The sequence below is a fragment of the Portunus trituberculatus genome, chromosome 24 (assembly GCF_017591435.1).
Source record: "Portunus trituberculatus isolate SZX2019 chromosome 24, ASM1759143v1, whole genome shotgun sequence".
NCBI classification, from domain to species: Eukaryota; Metazoa; Arthropoda; class Malacostraca; order Decapoda; family Portunidae; genus Portunus; species Portunus trituberculatus.
In genome coordinates this window covers 3089644-3111799 of record NC_059278.1, presented here as the reverse complement: position 1 = coordinate 3111799, position 22156 = coordinate 3089644, and the positions used below count along the sequence as shown (strand labels likewise).

General features: G+C 41.5%; 3 protein-coding genes across 9 annotated transcripts in view; 1 reads left to right on the top strand and 2 right to left on the bottom strand.

The window, feature by feature from the left end:
- Nucleotides 1–15178, top strand: part of LOC123508326 (serine-rich adhesin for platelets-like) — a 303730-nt gene extending 288552 nt beyond the window's left edge. For all 5 annotated transcript variants that reach the window (XM_045261940.1, XM_045261939.1, XM_045261938.1 and 2 more), the window contains 7 exons: nucleotides 8675–8949; nucleotides 9171–10295; nucleotides 10475–10667; nucleotides 11066–11207; nucleotides 11377–11646; nucleotides 11855–11944; nucleotides 12971–15178. In XM_045261940.1, the coding sequence (XP_045117875.1) occupies nucleotides 8675–8949; nucleotides 9171–10295; nucleotides 10475–10667; nucleotides 11066–11207; nucleotides 11377–11646; nucleotides 11855–11944; nucleotides 12971–13141 (2266 nt within the window). In that variant the 3' untranslated portion in view covers nucleotides 13142–15178. The remainder of the gene's footprint in view (nucleotides 1–8674; nucleotides 8950–9170; nucleotides 10296–10474; nucleotides 10668–11065; nucleotides 11208–11376; nucleotides 11647–11854; nucleotides 11945–12970) is intronic.
- Nucleotides 5404–8753, bottom strand: LOC123508327 (phosphatidylethanolamine-binding protein 1-like). 3 transcript variants are annotated; one of them, XM_045261941.1, is made up of 6 exons: nucleotides 8217–8753; nucleotides 7177–7323; nucleotides 6991–7080; nucleotides 6590–6685; nucleotides 6331–6379; nucleotides 5404–5856 (listed from the first exon to the last, which is right to left on the bottom strand). In XM_045261941.1, the coding sequence occupies exons 2-6, from the start codon at nucleotides 7303–7305 to the stop codon at nucleotides 5669–5671; spliced, it is 552 nt and encodes a 183-aa protein (XP_045117876.1). In that variant the 5' UTR covers nucleotides 7306–7323; nucleotides 8217–8753; the 3' UTR covers nucleotides 5404–5668. The 3 variants fall into 3 exon arrangements, with proteins under 3 accessions (XP_045117876.1, XP_045117878.1, XP_045117877.1); XM_045261943.1 differs by having other exon boundaries at nucleotides 6590–6682; nucleotides 8217–8355; XM_045261942.1 differs by lacking the exon at nucleotides 8217–8753 and adding an exon at nucleotides 7509–7950.
- A 5642-nt stretch (nucleotides 15179–20820) lies between the features above and the next one.
- Nucleotides 20821–22156, bottom strand: part of LOC123508466 (lipase maturation factor 2-like) — a 14605-nt gene continuing 13269 nt past the window's right edge. Inside the window, exon 10 of the mRNA XM_045262218.1 lies at nucleotides 20821–21570. Within this exon, the coding sequence (XP_045118153.1) occupies nucleotides 21267–21570 (304 nt within the window). The 3' untranslated portion in view covers nucleotides 20821–21266. The remainder of the gene's footprint in view (nucleotides 21571–22156) is intronic.

The following is a 22156-nucleotide window of genomic DNA, read 5'->3' as shown; positions in this document are numbered from 1 at the left end:
CTCTCTCTCTCATATATCCGCTGCTTCTCTTATTTTCGTTTGTTTTTCTTCCCTTCCGCTCCCCGACACACACACACACACACAGACAGACAGAGAGAGAGAGAGCTCTCAGATTTTTCCCCTTCTAATCAGCCTCTTTGTCTACTCATCCCGCCTTTCTCTTCTTCCACCTGTTCTTTTCCTCTCTCGTTTCCCCCAATTAAACCGGCACGGACCAGCGACCACCCTGCACGGCCCCTTTCTGTCTGTCTGTCCGTTTGTCTCTGGATCTCTCTGCCTGTCTATTCTGTGTGTGTGTGTGTGTGTGTGTGTGTGTGTGTGTGTGTGTAATTCACCTTGGTCGTCTGCTGGTCACCCAGCCAGCCTTCCCCATTACCGAGCGAGCTCAGAGCTCATAGACCGATCTTCGGGTAGGACTGAGACCACAACACACTCCACACACCGGGAAAGCGAGGCCACAACCCCTCGAGTTACATCCCGTACCTATTTACTGCTAGGTGAACACACCCCACACATTAAGAGGCTTGCCCATTTGCCTCGCCGCCTCCGGGATTCGTACCCGGACCCTCTCGAGTGCGAGTCGAGCGTGCTAACCCCTATACTACGCTGTGTGTGTGTGTGTGTGTGTGTGTGTGTGTGTGTGTGTGTGTGTGTAATTCACTGTTTGATCTGCTGCAGTCTCTGACGAGACAGCCAGACATTACCCTACGGAACGAGCTCAGAGCTCATTATTTCCGATCTTCGGATAGGCCTGAGACCAGGCACACACCACTCACCGGGACAACAAGGTCACAACTCCTCGATTTACATCCCGTGCCTACTCACTGCTAGGTGAACAGGGGCTACACGTGAAAGGAGATACACCCAAATATCTCCACCCGGCCGGGGAATCGAACCCCGATCCTCTGGTTTGTGAAGCCAGCGTTCTAACCACTGAGCTACCGGGCCGTGTGTGTGTGTGTGTGTGTGTGTGTGTGTGTGTGTGTGTGTACGGTGTGAAAAGTTGTAAGTTTCTCCTGTTTCCTTTTATTGCTGTTTTGTGTTAGTACTGTGGCTCTAATTAGTCTATGTACGTACCCTAGAGAGAGAGAGAGAGAGAGAGAGAGAGAGATGAATGTTGTGTGTTTAAGCGTGGTCTACCTTGGGGAGAAAAATAATCATGATAAAATGTGCCTTAATTCAGACAATCCCTGACGTGTGTGTGTGTGTGTGTGTGTGTGTGTGTGTGTGTGTGTGTGTGTGTGTGTGTGTTAGGGGTTAATGTCCCTCGCGGTCCCGTCTGAAAACAATCTAGTGGAAAAACGACAAATTTACTATTTAGCTTGAATTTGCAATGTGGTTGTAGTCTCTCTCTCTCTCTCTCTCTCTCTCTCTCTCTCTCTCTCTCTCTCTCTCTCTCTCTCTCTCTCTCTCTCTCTCTCTCTCTCTCTCTCTCTCTCTCTCTCTCTTCTTGACATTACTCGTATCTTTCCACTTCTTTCACTTTCTCCCTCTCCCTCTTACTTCCTCTCCTTCAACCCTCACCTCCTCCACCCTCCTCCCCACACCACTTCCCCCAACTGAACAACTTGTCCTTCCTCACCCCCACACTCGGCACCTCCCCTCCTCTCCCTTGCCCCCTTTCCTCCTCAATTTTAGCGAGCCACACTGTTTGTCTATTTCTTGCTTCGTCATCTTTGTTCACAACCTGTCATGCCCCCACGCAGCCGCCACTCCCCCTTCCCTCTTCCCTCTCCCTTCTCCCCACTTCCCACTCCTTCCCCTGCTAGAGTCCCTTCCTCTTCACTCCGCTGATGACACAGTTGGAATAATGCGTGATGGGGATGAGTATTTCTTCTTCTTTAGTTAGGCCACGTATACGCCCCTGCAACGCCATTTTGCAGCTGTTGGTCACTTCTAAGTCTTTATCAGCTGCAGCGACATCACCTGCTAAACCATCTGTCAATATACAAGTTTTTCCCTCAAGTTTTAAATCATTTGGCATGTTGAAAATCTTTTTTTTTTTTTTTCATTGATTTTTTTAAATTTATTTATTTATTTTATTTATTTATTTTTTTTTTATAGGGAGTAGTTTTGGAGGACTTGTGAGTAAGACAAGCCACAAAATAGAATACGAAGAAATGAATATAGTAGTAGTAGTAGTGGTAGTGGTAATGGTAGTGGTAATACAGACTGGATGTGACGGTTTGCTGTGGGGGGTGTAGGAATCTTTGTTGGGGAGTTGGGGTAGAGAAGGATTCCGGGGCGTGGAGCTTGGGAGAGGCATGCTGTCTGGCTGACCTTTTAACTTTAGCTTACAGACGAACATCCACTGATGAGCTTGGCTGGGCTGGAGTGGAGGGTGCAGTGGTGAGATGAAAGAAACTGGAAGCGGTTGAAGTGAGTGTGGAGGATGGGTAAGAGGAAGAGAGGTCGGTTAAACTCTGGAAAGTAGTTAACGTTGGATGAAAGGAGAGTTTATGAAGGAGTGGTGTAAATGACACTTGTAGGAGGGAAGAATGAGGGGGGCGGGGAGGAAGGACCGTTGAGGAGGGCGAAGACACCTAAAGAATCAAGACTTGGGACGCGGAAAAGGAGATGGGGTGAAGGAGAGGAACATGGAAGAGGGAGGGAGAGAACGAGTGAGGGAGAGGAAGGAGGCGAAAGGAGGAGGGGGTGGTGACTCAGGGAAGCAACCGTTAGGGGAGAGGGCGGTAAGGGTCATCCTCCCGGAGCGCAGTATGGTAACATCGTCCGTAGCGCCGCTGTTGCCTCTCCTCACACCCACCCACCACCACCACCCTCTCTACTCCACCTTGCACGGCCTCGCTATCACTTCACACCACCCACAGCCACACACTCCACCAGCACGCAATAAACCATGATGTCACACTTATATCTTCGCCCAAAATTAAGAAAATGTAGGGATAGACGGAGAGGAAAGCGAATAGATCAAAGTTTTGCAGGTGGCGGGAAAAATTACTGTAGTCTGTAAGCTCCGCCCTCGACACTGCCCTCCCTGTCCTCCTTCCTTCCTCCCACCCTCCCTCCCTCGCTGCCCAAACCTCCTCCCTACTCTACTCCTCCAACTAGTGAGCCTTGGTGTGCTAGTGAGGTTTGTCGTGTGTGTGTGTGCGTAATGTGTCCCAGACAGAGAATTGCGGTGCATCTCCTTCCTTGTGACGATTTGAAAGCGTGAGGATTTGAACAAAGACGAGGAGCGTGTTGTTACTGGATTTTCACCTATTACACTTGTCTGAATATGTCGCGGTATCGTCTGAGGAACGTGTGGAGCAGCGGGTGAGTGTCAGTGTGTGTGTGTGTATGCGTGTGTGACCTCCGTGAGTGTTGAGTGGTGTTGGCGGGGGAGGAGGTGGTGGTGGTGCTGTGTGGCCGGCGCTCCTGAAGTTGGTGGCCTCTTGATGTTTAACTCTTGTGTTTACTCACGGTGAAAGTGGTGGCTGAGGGATTGGGATAGTGGTCCCCGTGTGTGTGTGTGTGTGTGTGTGTGTGTGTACACGCTATTTATTTCCTTAATGCCTTGCTCTGGTCATGCTGCTATAGCTTCACGGTTGCTAGGTGTTCCGGAGAGAGAGAGAGAGAGAGAGAGAGGCGTTGACGTGTCCCTGAGACAGAAATTATCTCAGCCCCTGCAGAGGGTATACCACACGACGCATGAGACCCCGAGACAAGTCACAGGAAGTTCTCAGGGGCTCACGTTTTGTTGACTTTGCTTACGCGCCGACACACACACACACACACACACACAGGAGGGAGGTATAGGTGAGGGTGAGGGACAAACCCGGGGCGCACACGGGTGACCTTGGCGCCAGTCCCAGAGCTGAATGGGTGCGGCAGGTAAGATTGGAAGTGGGGGTCAGAGAGTGAAGGGGAAGGAGGTGAAGTTACTTGTACCTCAGTAATACCTATTTGATATTGTCGTATAAAAACGCAAGCAAGAGTATGTAAATAAGAGATGGTATGACTAATTGCCTATTAATTTTTTTTTTTTTGCTTCTCTGTTTAAAGGCTGTTAGTGTGTTGCTCTTGACGTGGTTTTTGTGGTGATGAATAATGAGATTGCGGTACTGTGTGTGTGTGTGTGTGTGTGTGTGTGTGTGTGTGTGTGTGTGTGTGTGTGTGTGTGGCAGCGTCTGGCAAGTAGTGGTGCACATGGGGGGTCATCTGGCGACTGAGAGACTGTCGTGGGGTGGCCAGCGGGTGTCCGGGTTAGGGACCAAAATAACAACACACACACACACACACACCTCTAAATCACCCTTGTTACACACGTAAGTACCCTCATTCGTACACCGACAAGCTGCTATTACTTGAGTGGCTGTAGTAGGCACCTCAGCTTCCTGTGTGGGTATTACAAATAAGTAATGACGTGCGTGTGTTTATTCTTTCCCTCCCTGCGTCGTTGTTTCACTTCTTTTTAATTTGTCACTGATTTGCGATTGTCTGTTTTTGTTTCCTTTGCTTATTTTGCACGAGTGGCACTATCTTGTCGCTATCTTCTCGTGTCTGGCAGGCGGCTGGTGTCCGCGAGTAACTAAACAGACTCAGGAGGGAGTTAGAGGACGTGGGGGTGTTGAAGGGCGGCAGATAAGAGAGGAATGAGAGCAGCTGTGGGTGGACGAGGATGAGGCGGAGGTTGAGGAGGTGGCGGCAGCGGGGGCTGTGAGGCTGTGACCTGGAGACTTACTGGTTTAGTTTCCTAACAGACGAGTTTTACATTTACAAGTTTTGATAAAAAGTATAAGACCATTTTCATAATAGTCCCATGCAATTATCTCGTCAAATCCTCTTTAGAAAGCTTGTAAATTATGTTAACTTGGCACTTTAATTCTCCCTTGCATGTTTGTTCTGTGTCGCTACAGCCGCGATTAGTGTCCAAGATTAATCAGTCTTGTGTCGTAATTGTGAGGGGACGGTTCCCTGCACGCGGCAGTCAGAAGATGAACACTGGGATGATGTAGCCGAGGAACAGTCCCGGTTGGCAGGTGGTGGACGTGCGGCAGATGGTGAATGAACGTGCCTCGCTTACCTACAGAGAGAGAGAGAGAGGGGGGGGGAGCATGATATCTATGTAAGGTCATTAGGTGATTATTGGTCACGCTTCACGTGAATACATACAAGCAAACTCATTGTGCAATTTCTTCATTTGTTGTAGAATGCAAACTGCTTATTGTTGCTGTTATTGTTCTCACTGACCGCCTTATTAGAACAAACCTAAGTTCAACTAAACAGCATCAGTGTGTCATTCATCACATTTGGGGTGTAATTTCTTCTTGCATAAGATTAAAACTCCAGCACTTTATCTTGGCACTTTCATTTGTTGCGGGGGTCATGTAGGCCACAAGGGCGTGCAACTGCGCCAGAAATTAAGTCCTCGGTATTTGTGATAATGAAACGCTGGAATGGGTAAGCAGTCTTTATTTACCGTAAGCTGTAATAATGTTGATCTTCGGTAAGTGGATCGACTTGACCATTCTGAAACAATAATTTGAACCAAAACCAAGAAACAAAAAGCACAATGAGGGTAAAGAATCACTCCAGCGCTCCGTATAATATAATCATAGTTACAGAAGATCTTAGAATACTGAAAGTTGCCCCAGCTTCTTCGTCTCCTTGTTCATGGTGGGTTGAGAGCGTTCATGAAGCTTCAAGACAACAAGCAGTGGAGTTAGTACTGGGTTCGGAACATATTAGAAGCGACAGGTCCACACAGTTTGTTTTCCTCAGCGAATGTTGCCAGATGAAACTTGCGTCTCACCAAATCCTTCGTCGCCGTCACCGGGTTAGTTTCCTCGAACAAGAAGACGAAGTAGCGGTGGATGCCAGTTTCCTTTGGCGGCGTGGGTGGGGCGTATTCTGGTGGTAAGAAGAGAGAGAGGATTGCACGTTAGGTTTGTAGGTCAGGGATGAGAGTGAATAACCACACACGGAATGGCTGTTTATAATTTGTGACAGGAATAGATGTGGTGATAATTTTCTACAACTTAGATATGAAATAGTGCCATTATGGATCGTTTTTAACCTCTTCAGTGCCATGACGCATTTTCATATATATTCTGCTTACTATCTGGTGATTTTTTACAGCTTCAGAAACTTGTGTGAGGATGAAAATAGTGAAGTCTGTGGCCATTAATCTTCTGAGCCCCATAGACACTTGCTTATGTCAATAAAATCATCTAATCGTACACAAAACTCATGGTAAAAATGCGTTCTAGTATTGAAGGGGTTAAGATATTGGGGAATTTGGTTAGCTTACTACGTATGTTTGAAATATTGGTTAGATTATAGTTAAGTTGTTCACGTTATAATTAAAAGCACAGTTGCAGTTACCCATGATATCTTGGCCCGTGAGCATCGTCCCGTCCACAAGATCTTTGCCCTGGAATGGAAACGGCACGTGGTGATTAAAATTGGACTGATTTTGTCTTTATTGTCAACAGTCGTGCGGAACTGTGACAAAGGATACTCATTTTACTTCACTGAATATTACCTACTTAGTTCCCTCAGGCAGGTTATGCGGTCAGTGTGTGTGTGTGTGTGTGTGTGTGTGTGTGTGTGTGTGTGTGTGTGTGTGTGTGTTTCTCATTACCATCAGGCCAGAGCGGATCCAGTGCAACCATGCTTCTCCGTTCGCATGTTTGGGGGCGTCAGGATCCACCATCACTGCTGTGTACGTCTTGCCCTGCTAGAGAGAGAGAGAGAGAGAGAGAGAGAATTACATAACAAGGCATCATGTTGAGTACCACCTTAGTCACGTCTCTAGTATATTCTCAAACACTCAGCGCGTCACCATTGCAATTAAGATCAGTTTTCCAGGTGGTTACTGTTGGAATGTTAACGCTTCACTGCCCGAGCACCTGGTGAGCCTAAAACCACGTGGTTTCATTAGAGGAACGGGTGGAGAGGCCTTCCGTGTCAATTATACCTGTGCTACTTCTTTTCAGTGTCATAACCGAGTAGGTGAATATTTGGGTCATAAGTGTGGTTTACCTGGTCGATGTTCTTGCCTGTGTAGGAAATGCTCAGGAGCGTCTTGAAGGCATCCTTGGTATTAATCTCGTCACATTCCGTCACTGTTACCTGAAAGAAAATAAACCAGTCAATTAGGTGTCATCCACCGTGGTGACGCGTATCTTGTCAAACATGAAAGCTCCTCACGAGGCTGCCACATCTCACCTTGGAGAATTTGAGTGTGAGGTGAGGTGTAGCAGAGCAGGACCAGGTGATGGAGTCCAGTGTGCAGGTGGCCGCTGTTGCCACAGACACAACAGCCAGCAGGATAATGTTGATAGTCGCACCTGCCATGCTAACCCCGTCACCTTCCTGTAGTAGTAGTAATAGTCGTTCTTAAAGTGTGTATAGATAATGATGATAGTCTTGATGATCACGATAGCTAATAATAATAATAATAATAAATTTAACTTCATGTATTAGTTAACCATACTATATTAGTCCAGCAGCTGGCATCAAGACTTTTATTTTTCTTGCTACACTCACTGGTCCGTTACCTTTCACTTAAAATATGTTTTACGTGCTTCACACAGTCATTACCATCTTTTCTCCCAGTATGGCTAAACTTATGTGACCTGGACTTGTCCTCATTCATTCACTGGCGTTCTTAATACCGCTGCGTGAATGTTAATTGGCGTGCCTTATAAAGCTCAACCGGCGGCCAACACTCGGTTGCGTGTTATTGTTTTGAAATGTTTGATGTAAGCTCGCCCCACAATGGTTTATTGTCTTACTGCTTTTCGTGTTTAGTATGCAAGACATGTCAGCCTTGCCAAGTCACGTAAGCAAGCACACTGTTGGAACACTGCCTGTGACTAAGCCAATCATATTTGAGAAATAAATTGGGTTTCAGATGTAAGACACTAGGCACCATATACCCTGCGTGGGCTGCTGCGCTAAGTTTGTCAAGTGACAGTTGCTGTTTTTATTTTAATTTGAACGGGTATCTTTAATCTTGCATATTGGCATGTACGTAGTCATTGCAAGTGTTTCCCACGTCGGTCAGCACAATGGAGCACGAGCCAGCAGGACTGTCTGTGGTTCTCGCGACCTCCAGATAACCTTTGTAGATAACGGTTCTCACCCCGGCGTGTGAGGCTGTGCACTGCAATGGCAATGTCGTCACCCGGAACGAATCGCCTCATAGTCGCCAATGGCTTTAAGTCCTGAGTATAAGCCTGAGAAAAGGAGAATGTTGTACTTACTGTTAACAGGAACACCGGGTTTGTGTAGAGGTGTGCACAGAATCCGCAGGTGTTCCACAACTTTCTCCTGTGGCAAAGCACTACGCTCGGTAAGGGGCCCAGACTACAGAAAACGTACCTTGTGCAAGGGTAACGCAAGTAAACGTGATGTTTCGCTTGGAGCACGGGGCATTCCCTTTGATTGATGCTGTTAACTTCTCAACATACGGCCCATATTTGAAGGGGAGGAGAAGGATGAAAAGGGATTAACTTCTAATGAAACGCAAAAAAATAATTAATCTTAATGAAACGCAAAAAAATCATTAATCTTGTTGCATAATTTCAGAATTTTACCTAAAATCTCATGAGGCCTATATGAAAGTGTGTGAGCAGATTTGTTTTGAGAATATCAGTTTGCTCATTCCCCCCCATGTTGAGTACAGTACAGGAGAGAGCTGATGTTATAATGTCTTTCCCAGGACTTACCACAAGGACTCCTACATGGCCCATCGCAGGGACTGGAAGACAGGCTTTGAGGGTCGCTACCGACGAACCATATCCCCATCAGGCTCCAGCAGGAATCTTCTCTCTTCCACTACCACCACCACAACCACTGCCCCAGCATCCCTGTATCCTACCTCTTCCACCATCACTGCCACCACCACCACTACAACCACCACAACCACAACTTCTTCCTGTCTCTTAGGACAAAATGATACACATAATGAAAATGAAATCATCACCAGTGAGAATGGTATGTACCACTTACTTTTATGGCTTTCATCGTAAGCATTGAAATTGATGGTATTAATTATTTAGCAAAATAATTTACATTGTATCCATAAGAGAGTTTGCTGTGTGAAGAGTGAAGTTCAGACGTTTAGGGTTTGACTCCTATTATATGACAATCTACTGTGTTTTAGATGGTACAGTCTATTATAGGGTTGCAATATAAAGTAACAATTCTGCTTTCAGGATGGAGCAATGGTGGTCACATGCGCAACACCTCCACAACAGTCAGTTTCACTGCAGAAGAGCTGAGAGCCTTCAAGGCGCGGCGGGCGCATGCTCAGGACCTGTCTACTCACACTCCTGACAAGGAAAATACAAGTCGGAAGTTACATTCATCACAGTCATCACCTAGTCTGTCCTCATCTGCCCTGCAGTCAGTGGCAAGTGAAGGCTCAACATCCTCCCTGGCCAGTGGTGGGACTGTCTCCTCTCTGGGATCTGGCCGCAGTGTGGGATCTGTCTGCAGTGGTGGTGTGTCCCCAGTGTCTCCTAGTAAATTAAGTCCAGCTCACTCCTGGAGGACATCACTGGAATCCCTTAACAGAGCCAACTCCACAACAGTGTCATCCAGTATCAGTAATGGCAACAGTGGCTCCTCTTCCCATTCCCCGCGGACCATCACCCGGGCCACTAGTCTGGCTGACCCTCTTCACTCCTCAGAAGAGGTGGGCATGTCTGGCAGGGCAACACAGGACTCCTACCAGCTCCCCCGCACTGCCAGCATCAACGAGTCCCTGTCCCGCATCACTGCCATCAGTGACTCCCTTAGCCGTTCGACGAGTGTGGCGGACTCTCTCGCCGGCCAGTCCTTCGCCGCCGAGACTCACAGCCAAGGCAATAACAACACAGAAATGCTATTGCCTTGCCAGTCCGCTGAGCCCTCATCACTGCCCCTGGCACCAGCCTCACCCACGTCCCCAGTGGCCCATGATGGTCCCGTCACTGCCCGCCCAGCCACAGTCACAGAAGAAGCAACTTCACCTGTCATGCCTCCAATCAAGGCAGCTCAAGTGTCATCTCTTTCTGTGGCATCAAAGTCACCAACATCATCCAAATCTGCGTCCTCCACCATCCATGCTCAGGCGACTCCTGCCATTAAGTCATCCAGTCCAGTCACAACAAACACATTTTCTGAAGGCATGAACTCCAACCCTGCCACTTGCTCCTCCACTGACTCCAACTCTAACTATGATGTTGTTGTCCTTGGATATGGACGCACTCCCTACCCAGAGGAGCTTGAGTGCGACAGGTTATCCAAAGACTACGTTCCTCAGTTCCCCATGGACAACAAGCTACGAGCCTTGTTTGGTGAGTCATATAAACCACTTAAATTTTTTAAATATTTTAACAATTCCATTTTATTCATAATTGTGTCTATTCCTCTTTTTTTTTTTATAACCACCATCCAAAGCATCAAAGATATCTGAAATAAGAGATTGGTGTGTTACCTTTCTGACATTGATTTCTAACGTGTCACCACCTTTCAGCCACTGGACCAGAGCACAAGACAACTGCATTTTACATGGAAGGAGTATTCAGCCTGGAGCTCCGCAAAGATTTCATCTCCAGCAGCCATGCCAGACACCCAGATCTGGTTCAGGTTGGACTGTCACAGACAGCAGCAGCAAAATCTGTCAGCAACATTCAGAACAACAACGAAACCACTAATGGAGTGGATACGTAAGTGCAATTTACATCTAGAGCTTCCCTTAAATCTCTTTTTTTCTTTTGTATAGCATTTATAATTAATTATTCTTCATATATTGCTGTAATCTTTACAGGGTAATGAAATAATCTTGTCTTATGACAAGTTATTGAGAAATCAATGGAAATGGACAATATACAATTGCCCTATGAGACTTATCACAGCAGCCATCGCCTTCTGAGAGTCCTGTTGGGGAATTGTGAGAATAGTAGGCAGAAGGAATGCACATTCAGAATATGGATGAAGACAGAATGCTACTGAATAAAACAGACCTTATAAAGTAAACAAGGGAACATATTGATTGGGCAAGAGGAGCATAGTCAAGCACAATATTACGAAAGAATAGCAATAATTATGTACTATTTATTTCCAGGATGCATGACAGGACACCACTACCAGCAGACTCAGCTTACTTTACCACCTCTGAAAGCAAAGCCAAGATGTTGACCAGACTACGAGGAAGTACTGGAAATTTACAAGAAAGCTTGACTGATCAACAGCTTATGAAGAAAAAGGTATGCTTTAAGAATCCTATACAAAGATAATTTTTAAAAATAACTTGGAAGGAATGTTAACTTATGAGGCCTCTCATCCATTTGTTTGGACATCAGTCTTCTGCCCAATCTATTACACATGGAAAGCTTGATATCAACCAAAATAAGAGATTGTTATTATTACTTTCAGGAGGAGCTGGTTGCAAGCATCGGTCGTAAACTAGAAATCCTCAAAGCTGAGCACGAGGCAATCAAAGATGAGATGCGGCTTAACCACGACTTGGGTGCAGAGGTGACGACACGGGTAGAAGCAATGGCCAGACTGGCAGAGTCTGAAAAATATAAGCTACATGTGGAAGAGATTGACAAGATCACCTCTCTGCTGCTGGGGCTTTCAGGGAGGCTGGCCAGGGCAGAGAATGCTCTGATGATGGTGGATGATAATGATCTAGAAGAGAAGGTGGGTTTCATAACACTAAAGAATATTGTTTAACTCATTTAAAACAGAATATTGTTTAACTCATTTAAAACAGAATATTGTTTAACTCATAAAAATCACAATCACTTAAAAAATTTTCAGCACCAATTTCATAGGAAATTACTTTTAAAACTTGGAAATTATTTAATTTATTCAATCTTTATGTATTAACAAGTTGTAAATTTTCCAGCGAATCCTGGAGAACAAGAGAGACAAGCTGCTTGAGCAGTTGGAAGAGGCAAAGAAGCTGAAAGAGAATATTGACCGCAGAGCAGTACAAGTAAGACAGTTTTCTTTAATGTCGGTGAAATTATTATAGATGAAAGTAGCTCGTGGAATTATTGTTTCCTGAAATTTGTGGGGCTTTATTTCATAATGTAGTACCTACCTGGTATTAACAGAAAAAGAAAAGAGGGGAGAGAGAGGAAAGGAGAAGAGGGAACGAGAGAGGAGAGGAGAGGAAGGGGGGAAGAGGGTGTGAGGAGAAAGGAAGGGAGGGAAAGAGAAGAGGAGAGAGGAGGGGTGGAAGAAGGGAGGTGAGGAGGGGGAAAGAAGGGAGGGGAGGAAGAGGCAGAGGAGAGAGGAGGGGGGGAGAGGGGAAAGAAAGAAGGGAGGAAGAGGAGAGGGGAAAGGGAGAGTGACTCCTTGGTCTCTTCTTTTCTTGGTCTCATTCTTTTCTTCTCGTTCTCTTCTCTTCTCTCTTCTTTTCTCCTCTTATCTCTTCTTGTCTTTTCTTCTCTTTCATCTCCTTGTCTCTTCTGGTCTCTTCTCTTTTTCTCCGTCTCTCTCTCAGCCAGGAGTGAACAGGTTAGAGACAAACAGAGGGGAGGATTAGGAAAAAAGTTATCATAATTTGTCTCACCTTTTGCTGTCTTGATACCTTCTAATCTGTCTTCTGCTGCCATGGACTGCACTGTACAAGACAAGGCTGACAACTTTGTCTAACTGTCTCATTTCACTGTGTTAGGGAAAGAGATGGAATGTAGGGGATGTTTTCCTAACAGAGATGGAATATAGGGGAAATTTTGACATGAATATTATGAATAGCAGAAGTTTCTTGAGTTTCTTATCTCTAGTAGCCATTCCATGAATTAAGAGTAAGCAAAATATAAAAGGAACATGTTATTTTACTCCAATTGCCAGTTCAGGAGCATGAGATAATGGACAAATAAACAATCAATATAGTTTCTATTAATTGTTTTACATGTACTGCGATCAACTGTTTCATGTTGATCTATTACTACAATAGTGACATTTAATGAAAATTTTATAAATGCCCATATTCTATAAAGTCCTATCTTTTCAGGTTTCAAAGGTGCTAAACAAGTATTTAACAGAGGACCAGTATGCAGACTATGACCACTTCATCAAAATGAAGGCCAAGCTCATTATGGATGCCAAGGAAATAGACGACAAGATCAAGCTTGGTGAGGAACAGCAAAAGGCATTACGAGAGACTCTATTCAAGAAGCAGTGACTTGCGGCATTAAAGTGATTCCTTGCTGTGACTGTAACTGTCATAACGTACCCTATTTATTTCAGTAGTTATTTTCTCTCTCCTGGAGGCTTTGATCAAATAAAATACTAAAGGAAATACCCAGTAATAATTTCAACTGTATTAAATCTTTAGCATTTTTTTTGTCATAACTTTCAGGAACAAGACACAAATGGTAAAAGTGTAAACTGAAGCCTTCCTATACTTCTGCTAAGTGCCTTTGTGATTGAATGACTCTTATCAGTGCAAGTTGAAAAAGAAAATAAGTTGTGTATGTATGTATGTGTGTGTGTGTATTGTGAAAATTTTGCTGTAAGGAAAATTAAGAGAAATAGATCAGTATTTATGAATTGTTTTACCCTTGACGGTGCCAGAAGAATTAAAAGCTACTATGATACTCTTGCTGCTGTGTAATGAGGAATATTTCCACCCCACATTAGAGTCTTACTTAATAATATACATTATTAACTTGAGCTGAGTCTCAGTCTGCTATCCACCACAGTGGATCCATCTGTGTTTAGCAATGACAACTGTTTAAGGGCAGAATAATTTGGGTTAATATGCAACTTAAACTAACCATCATTGGTTGTAGTTGTGAGTGCAAGCTGTAAAGCAAGAGAAAAGCTGCAACTCCATATTAAATTGGAACAAATTTGAATTAGTAAAGAATGAAAATGAATTATATTGTATTCATAAATGCCACTGCAAATTCAAGTTAGAGCTATCTACAATCCCTCATGAAAATTGAAATGTTACATGTTTACCTATAACATGTTTACCTATAAAATCAAATTCTAGAATGGTGGTGCTTTTGGTTCAACCAAGGCAATTTATTTCCAATATTTCGAATTTTATATATATATATATATATATATATATATATATATATATATATATATATATATATATATATATATATATATATATATATATATAATATATATTTATATTTCAACACAAATATGTAATGTCAATCTAGACTAGGAATCCGCTTCAAATGTTTACTGAAGCAGTGAACAAGTTTCACTCTGCTTTCCATATTACAGTCAAGAAGATATTCCACATCCCCACAGCAGTTATTGGTACTTGTAAAAAAATATATAATTAATGGGCATATAAACATTGTAAATTCATGTATGTATTCCTATACAGAGGCTTCTCTTTCTCATAAGTTTATGATGATATTGTCAAATGCAGCAAAACTAAGTTTGCTAGAATAATTTAATGACAAAGCACAAGTCACTTTGTATCTCTTGGATGCAAGGTAGAATTTGTGTAGATATTATTTTGTAACATATATATAATGAAAGTTACTTTTCTTTTTGTTTCTGTGTATTCTCTATCAGGAGAATATCTCACACCATTTGGAAGAAAACCATCATTCCAAAGGGAATAACAAACTATGCTTTGTCTTCAAGATCTTGATCTGCCTTGAAGTAAGCAGTACTAAGTTTTCATTCCTGATTTTTATACATTGAGGGTTTTTGGCTTTTATAATATAATGCTTTTTATTATTTTTTTTTTTTCATCAGCACAGAGCTTTCTGCCTGTATGCCTTCCAACAGCTGTGCCCTCCACCTTCCTCCTCTTAACACTGCTTGAGCCACGCTGTAGACAACCAAACAGTTCTCAAGGTTGTGTGACACAACCACTTGTGATGTGGAGTAATTCAGGGTACTGTTTGCTTGTTCCTGGTAACTAGATGATGATGATGATGCCCGTCCTGGCAGCTGGTCATTATTACTGAGCTGTTCATCTTTATTTAATGTCTTTATGAAAGCTGAATATAAAATTTCTCAATTTGTGCCACACTGTATATATATTAGATATTTATGGATGCCAAAAGACCGTCCTGTTCCTTGAATTATGTATCTACTAACTGTTCACAGACATTATTGGTTTTGTACTTGTAAACCTAGTTGCAAAGCAACACTTCTGTTGTACAGTAGCGCTTGTCTATAATGTATGCCAAATCCTATAATTCTTCTTCTGAGAAGAAATAAAAGTGAATATTAAAGACTTTTAGACTTATTGACCTTCAACTTGGAAGCTGACAGCAAAACTAAAGAATTTACTGCATACACATGGAGACCCTGTTCATACATGTGAGGTCCTGCATCACAAGGACCACTTGTGCCACCCTGGCCAAAATTAAGATAACTGTGCATGGTGTTCTAGTGACTTAACTTTTGTCTGGGAATGGATGAGTGCCCACTCAGTAAGATAAAAAAATTTCCAAGCTTTTCTGCAGTGTAACAGTAACTAGATAAGGGGTCTTCAGCCACTGCCCAGTTTCTAAACCATTTTTAACTTTATGCTCTCATTAATATAGCTTCACATCTTTGTTAAGATATTTACAAATTGTCATTATTGTGTGCATATCCAAAGGAAAAATACACTTAAACTTCAGTGACTTCCCAAAACTCTAACAACTTGAAGACATGCAAAAATTAGATAATCTCAAACATTTTTGAAGTCATCATGATTTTGATTGTCTATTCCTTATTTTGAGACTAAGTTCATTGTCATAGCATATATAATAAGAAAATTATGTTTATTGGAAGTTCGCCAAACCTTGAATGTATTTTTCTCATTTCTTTATTTTGGTGCAAGCAGTCCTTCTAATGTGAGATGCCTATATATATATATATATATATATATATATATATATATATATATATATATATATATATATATAATTTTTTTTTTTTTTTTTTTTTTTACATAGGGAAAAAAAATTCAATTAGTAAAGTACTACAGCATAGTGATAAAGGAATGCTATAGTAGAAGAAATGCTAAAACAAAATATCAGCACATACCTCTTACAAGTCCTTCCCACAGTGTAGAATTAAAAATGGTACACTATAACAAGGAAGCAACAGCAGTGGATTGAGCAATGGCTGGCAAGGCAATCTATCCATCTCTGCATTCATGAATTAATGGGCAATACACCAGTCATTTGCTCTTGTAGTTCAACAATGCAACTGGCTGGCCAGAGCACTGACTAATGGACATTCTGCTTCACACTTGTTACTTTATCACACTGAAGAAAAATACATAGAGAAACATACATGAATTAAAAGCAAAAAAAAAAAAAAAAACTGTAGTAAATACAAAAAGAGAAATGAATATAACAAACAACACTGATAAGCTACTTCTGCACTAGAAAATGCTAATAAGCTGTCTGCAGAGTCCTCAGAAGGTAGAAGATAGGGCAAGTATAATACACTTTTACATATTCAAAACAATTTGCAAAATTGAAAGTTCTGTTTATAAAAGATTTCAACCTCATCTTCAACACACAGGCAGACAATCTGCAGGCACTTCCTAGTGTGAAAACTAGCCAATCAGCACCACTGGAGAGCGTGACATGGCTGCAAGCAACCAACCAATAAGTGCACCAGCAGACAAGGGTACAGAACAATCCCAAAGCTTCAATACCACACCAACCACCCATCCAGCCACTGCCATGCCCATCACCCAGCGTATAACATCAAGCTTCTGAACAATGATGAAGAAAACATCAACTTAATTAAAGAAAAGAACATCAAGGTATAAAGAGTAAACCCTGAAGAAAATAATGATGAATTAGCCATCACTTTTAACAGACACAGTTATATACAACAGGCTCTTAAAACTGTAACTGTCAGAGAGATCAGATGGTCACTGGCTACCCTTGTATATGAGTGTGAGGTGCACCAGGATATGTGGGACATCTTTATCAATTTTCACACCAAACTATTCATGTGACAATACACACAAGACAGTGAGGTGCCAAGTGGTATATAGATAATTTGCATCTTACCAAAGCAAATGAACATGGTGAATATGGTGAGATGTTTTGTAATTACAGTATTCAGCTAATTATACACCATTACATCAGATAGTAGTGGAATGAAGGCACCATATTCTGTGATATCAAGCTGAAAAAGACAAACAAAACTTAATTATTGACCATAATTCAAGCATTGGTGCAGCAGACACAAGACATTACCAATAATGATCCTGTCCTAAGCAATCATCATTAGTTGGAGTATAACAGTGATATCAATATCTAGCGCATCAACTCCAGAATGGAATCTGATAAAAAGCTGGGCATCTCTCAACAGGAAGAATCAACCTTATTTAGAGATACGTCCTCTAATCATTTACTTTCCAAACTGCATTATACAATTTCCTGGAAAAACAGAAAAATTTATCTGCTAGAACTAAGCCATGAGAAACCAAACACTGTACTATAGTAATGTAAAAACAAGAAACATGAAACAACATTATTTGTTGGCCTCCATTTTCCATGACACTCATTCTATTTAGGGCAAAATGCAAAAACTGAATAAATGTAGTTGAAAAGATTAGCAGAAAAGACAATGATCTCCATAAAACTACTACACAACTCAAATTGAATTAACTGTACTTCTAACACTCAGACATCTGTCCACACCTGTCTGATTAATGTAATGTACAACAACTTTGCTTTTTAAAATTTTCATCATAAAATAATTCATTGTATATTACAAAATAGAAAAAACCCTCTATAAAATTAAAATAAGACATTTGAAAGTGCACAATTTCATAACTTCACTAGTGCAATGATACCTTATCACACATGATGGCCCTAAAATGGTATCCAGTAAATTTCTCAAAATCATTTGTTCAAAACTGTTGTGCCACCCTTCAATCACATTGTTTGTTTTCAACATTCCTTCTACAACATTAATGAAACCATTCTATATCTCACATCTATACAGCCACTACAGTATTCCTCCGCTAAACAAATGACTTTGAACAATTTACTCTTAAGCAATTAATAGTTTCAGAATAATTTTTAACAATGTTGAGCAGTTCATAGTTCAAGAAATTATTTTCTGAGCAACTGATTCTGAGCAATTTAATGTTGACCAATTTATTTCAAGAAATTTACCAAGCTTCTCCCCAAAATACAACTTTCAATTCCATCACATTACATTTGGCACTAAAACTTAGAAGTCTAGGAAGACACTGTGCATATGTGGTATGTTTTTTGCAACTATATTAGGAAGTCTATGAAAACAGATCCCATTAATGAAAAAATTTACTGTCGCAGATGCAAAATATAAAACTTTTATAGATGGATTGCATCACCTATGCTTCTCATGGGCATCTATTACCTATCACACAAATCAAAGAATACCATATGGTATACAGATAAAACCTCGAGCTGTGAATCTTCATTTTTTATTACTATTTGTGCTTTTTAGGTAACTGGCCGACATAATGCATTATATGTACTGTACAGTGCCTCTACACACAACACTGTACAGAGAAAAAAGGGTTCATCCCATTCATCACACAGTCTTAATCATAAGTGTTACTCTGCTCTTTCAAGCATTACTTAGTGAAACTAGTTTGTGTATACACATTCTAGTATTAGTGCATCCACTCCATGGAAACAAAGCTTAGTAGGAAACTTTCTTTTCTGAGGGAAAGCAATCTTGCTGTCTACCTCTTAGGATCAGCAAATGCCAACAATTTGCACAAGGAACCACGTCTACTGCATTATAAATTCCACATGCATCTCATGATCTGACATTGTATAAATCATGAACAGGTGGACCATCAATACTTCAACATTGTTGATTCTAAAGCCTTTCCAAATTAGTTGTTTCCAGGAAATAACCAAAGTTTTCCCTTCATCACTTCTAATAGATCTCCCTCTATGTGTAGACTTAAGTATTGTGCCTTGTATGACAGAGAATGTTTTCAGAATAAAATGCAAGTCACTGTACTCAATGGAAATTAAACACAAATATGAAATAGGAACAATAAAACAAGCCTGACAAACTAGTCACTCATTTCCTTTTCTCCACAAAACTCTTGCATCAAAATAGCTTGGTTCTGCTAAAATATCTGCAACTATCACTTCTATGAAACACTTATAAACCTTATATGAAACACTGAAATTTGTGTCATCAATTTCATATCTGGTAACTGATGTGTGAGATCAGTCTTACTGTAAGATAAGTAATAATGACCTCTAAACTCACACTGAGATGGTAACAGTTCAAAGTTGTGGGTCTGCTCATGATCAAGCCTTGGTGAATACACACACACACACACACTAAAACTTCATGAACAGATTGGAGGTTTGGTGCAGAATTGCTCCCACACGCAAAATTGGTCTTAGGTTTATTTGCTTCATTTCTATCCTTAATTTTCAACAAACAGAGCAAAATGTTATTTGTCAATATTGATATACAAAAACTATATATCATGTATAAAACTCAAGTGAGAGAACTGTTGCACTTCCACATAGAGTATGCTCTGATGTTCTGTTAGCACTTAATGTTCTTGTTTTCTTGTTCTATTTCCATCCTAACATACTGTACAGACAACAGAGCAATAGTAAGTTACCACTACAACTCCACATACTAAGCATTTCAGAGAGTCTGAGGGCACATTTTTCTAGAATAACTTAGTAAGGAACACACATATCATTATGAAATTTTGCCACAGTGTATTTGACACCCTCCCCTAATATCCCAATGTGTCATGAATCGTAAACAGTATATAACAATGGCACTTCTCCCTATAAAAATAGGAGAAAGTCACTTATCCCTCACGAAGAGAGAGAGAGAGAGAGAGAGAGAGAGAGAGAGAGAGAGAGAGAGAGAGAGAGAGAGAGAGAGAGAGAGAGAGAGAGAGAGAGAGAGAGAGAGAGAGAGAGAGAGAGAGAGAGAGAGAGAGAGAGAGAGAGAGAGAGACAGGAGGGAAGGGAGGGAGGGAGGAAGGGAGCAAAATATGGGGAGGGGGATGGAAGAGAGGGAGGGTAGGAGCAGGGGGAGGGACTATGTGGGTGGAGCTTGTTACTACGTCACAGATAGTACTACATCACCATTCTAGAAAAACTTGCCCTCAAACTCTCTGAAACGCTTAGTAGATCATATTAATATGCAAGATATATAAAACACTAAGCAGATCCTTTCATGTCCTCTCTTCACTTTAGTGTGCACAACACCAGTACTGTGCTATGACTGTACATTCATCTGCATCCATGTGTAGTGAATTAATCACACTGCCAAGGCATGTTTAAAAATAGAGAATCAACCAGCTGAATATATGCAGGAACAAATGATGTTGAAGTATCAATGGTCAACCTGTACTTTCAGCACAATGCAGCAGGTGCAATTATCTCTGAAAAAAGTGTTTGCTTAAGAGAGCTTTCACACGAGTATTTGCTCATAACTTAATGCTGGATTTTTTTTTCTTCTGCACATCTGACCCACTACTATAATGTCAACATACAAAACCACACTTAAGAGAGATCCAGCAAAAAAAACTCCAGAGCTATAAAGACACACACCACAAAGCCCTTACAGCAACCAACTATGAACACTACGACCACCATAAGACGACACCACTCTGGATCACCATCTACACAAGGCTGACTCTCCTTCAAAGCAACCTGTCCATTACATTTTCTGAGCTAGGCTGTCATCCCTGATTCTGCTACTTCAACAGTGCTAGTAACAACTTTTGATTCTATAACAAATTTAATGTCATCAGTATAATCTTATTTCTGGTTAATTCCTGCATCAATCAATACCCAGGAGCCATATATCCATAAAAGGAAGGTCATTATAAAATTCTATAGTGGAGGATCCAACAACCTTAAAAAGACAACCTTTTATATTTCTAATTATCATATCTATATTCAGTCATCATACAAAACTACTATTATCAATAAAACATTTATCAACCATATCAAAACTGGTATAAATTCAATTAATCTAACACACAATTAGGTGGTATAAGCCATGAAGAACAGTGTCAGCAATTGTTTCTTTGGCCAAACAAACAAATTAGATTAAAAACTTAATTGTTGAGGTCTTACTGTGTTTTCATGTAAACTTACTCCTCATGCTGAGGTCTTTTCCTATCTTTCATCTCTTCCCAATCCAGGAAGCAGGATTTGTATTATATTGACAACTTCACAGCACTAACCACACCTGTACTTCAAATATTATGATTAAGTGCTCTCTGCCTGTTTGTTTGTCTCCACTGTTCATGTCTTCCAACAAAATGCTATATTGAAAAACAAACAATCCAGAGTCCAATATCAACTTAGATACTATCCACTCTTGCGTTTAGATGAGCGATACATGATTGGTTTCGGCGTAGGGCTTCTCTTGGTCCACATAATGGCCCAGCCAGTGACAAGTAGAGTCCAGAGAACAAGTGGTGGATCAAAGGAGTTTATGAATGCCCTCACATTATCCAGGCCATGCTGCAGAGGCTGGTTGGTGGCTGGGATGTCCATGGTGCCAATGGTCCCTATTTTACGCAGGTACTCCACCAGGGGTGCATGGTCCACCGTGAAGATGGGGAGGTAATCATCCTCACGAGTACGCTTCCACATTCTTCCTGACTCGGCGCTGAGGGTGGATGGTGAGACGTAGTATATGCATGGCCTTCACTTTTTTTTTGGTGTGGTTTTGAATCTGCTAACTACATTACCACCAACTATAGAAACCTTCACCCAGATATTCTTGCCATCTACATTCCAGCTTTACTTACTCCAGCAAGACAGGACTTTCGTTAATCCAGCAAGACGAGAGAGAGAGAGAGAGAGAGAGAGAGAGAGAGAGAGAGAGAGAGAGAGAGAGAGAGAGAGAGAGAGAGAGAGAGAGAGAGAGAGAGAATGTTCCCATAAAACAGTGGTTCTTAACCTTTTTACTACCACGACACCTCTATGAATTTGTCCTTCCTTCCTTGCATCTATGTATACAATTCCCTCCCGCACTTAAAGAAAAAGACGATACTTTTACATTTTCATAAACTTCTCATTACCTGACCATGCTCTCATTAAGAGAATAACAAATACCATTAGAAAAATTCCCCTTTTTTCCCAAGGGCTCGCTCTCCCCTCAGAAGTTACTGACACTTCATAGGATAAGTGCACCCCCAGGTTAAGAACCATTGCTATCAAATATCATTCTGCAGGATTTGATAATCTTAAAA

Excerpts from the sequence above, each read along its gene's own strand:
- LOC123508327 (XM_045261941.1), bottom strand. The coding sequence starts at position 7,305 with ATGGCAGGTGCGACTATCAACATTATCCTGCTGGCTGTTGTGTCTGTG. Across the intron at positions 6,686-6,990 it reads CAGGCAAGAACATCGACCAG|CAGGGCAAGACGTACACAGC; the intron begins GTAAACCACACT and ends CTCTCTCTCTAG. Across the intron at positions 6,380-6,589 it reads GGATCCGCTCTGGCCTGATG|GGCAAAGATCTTGTGGACGG; the intron begins GTAATGAGAAAC and ends TTTCCATTCCAG.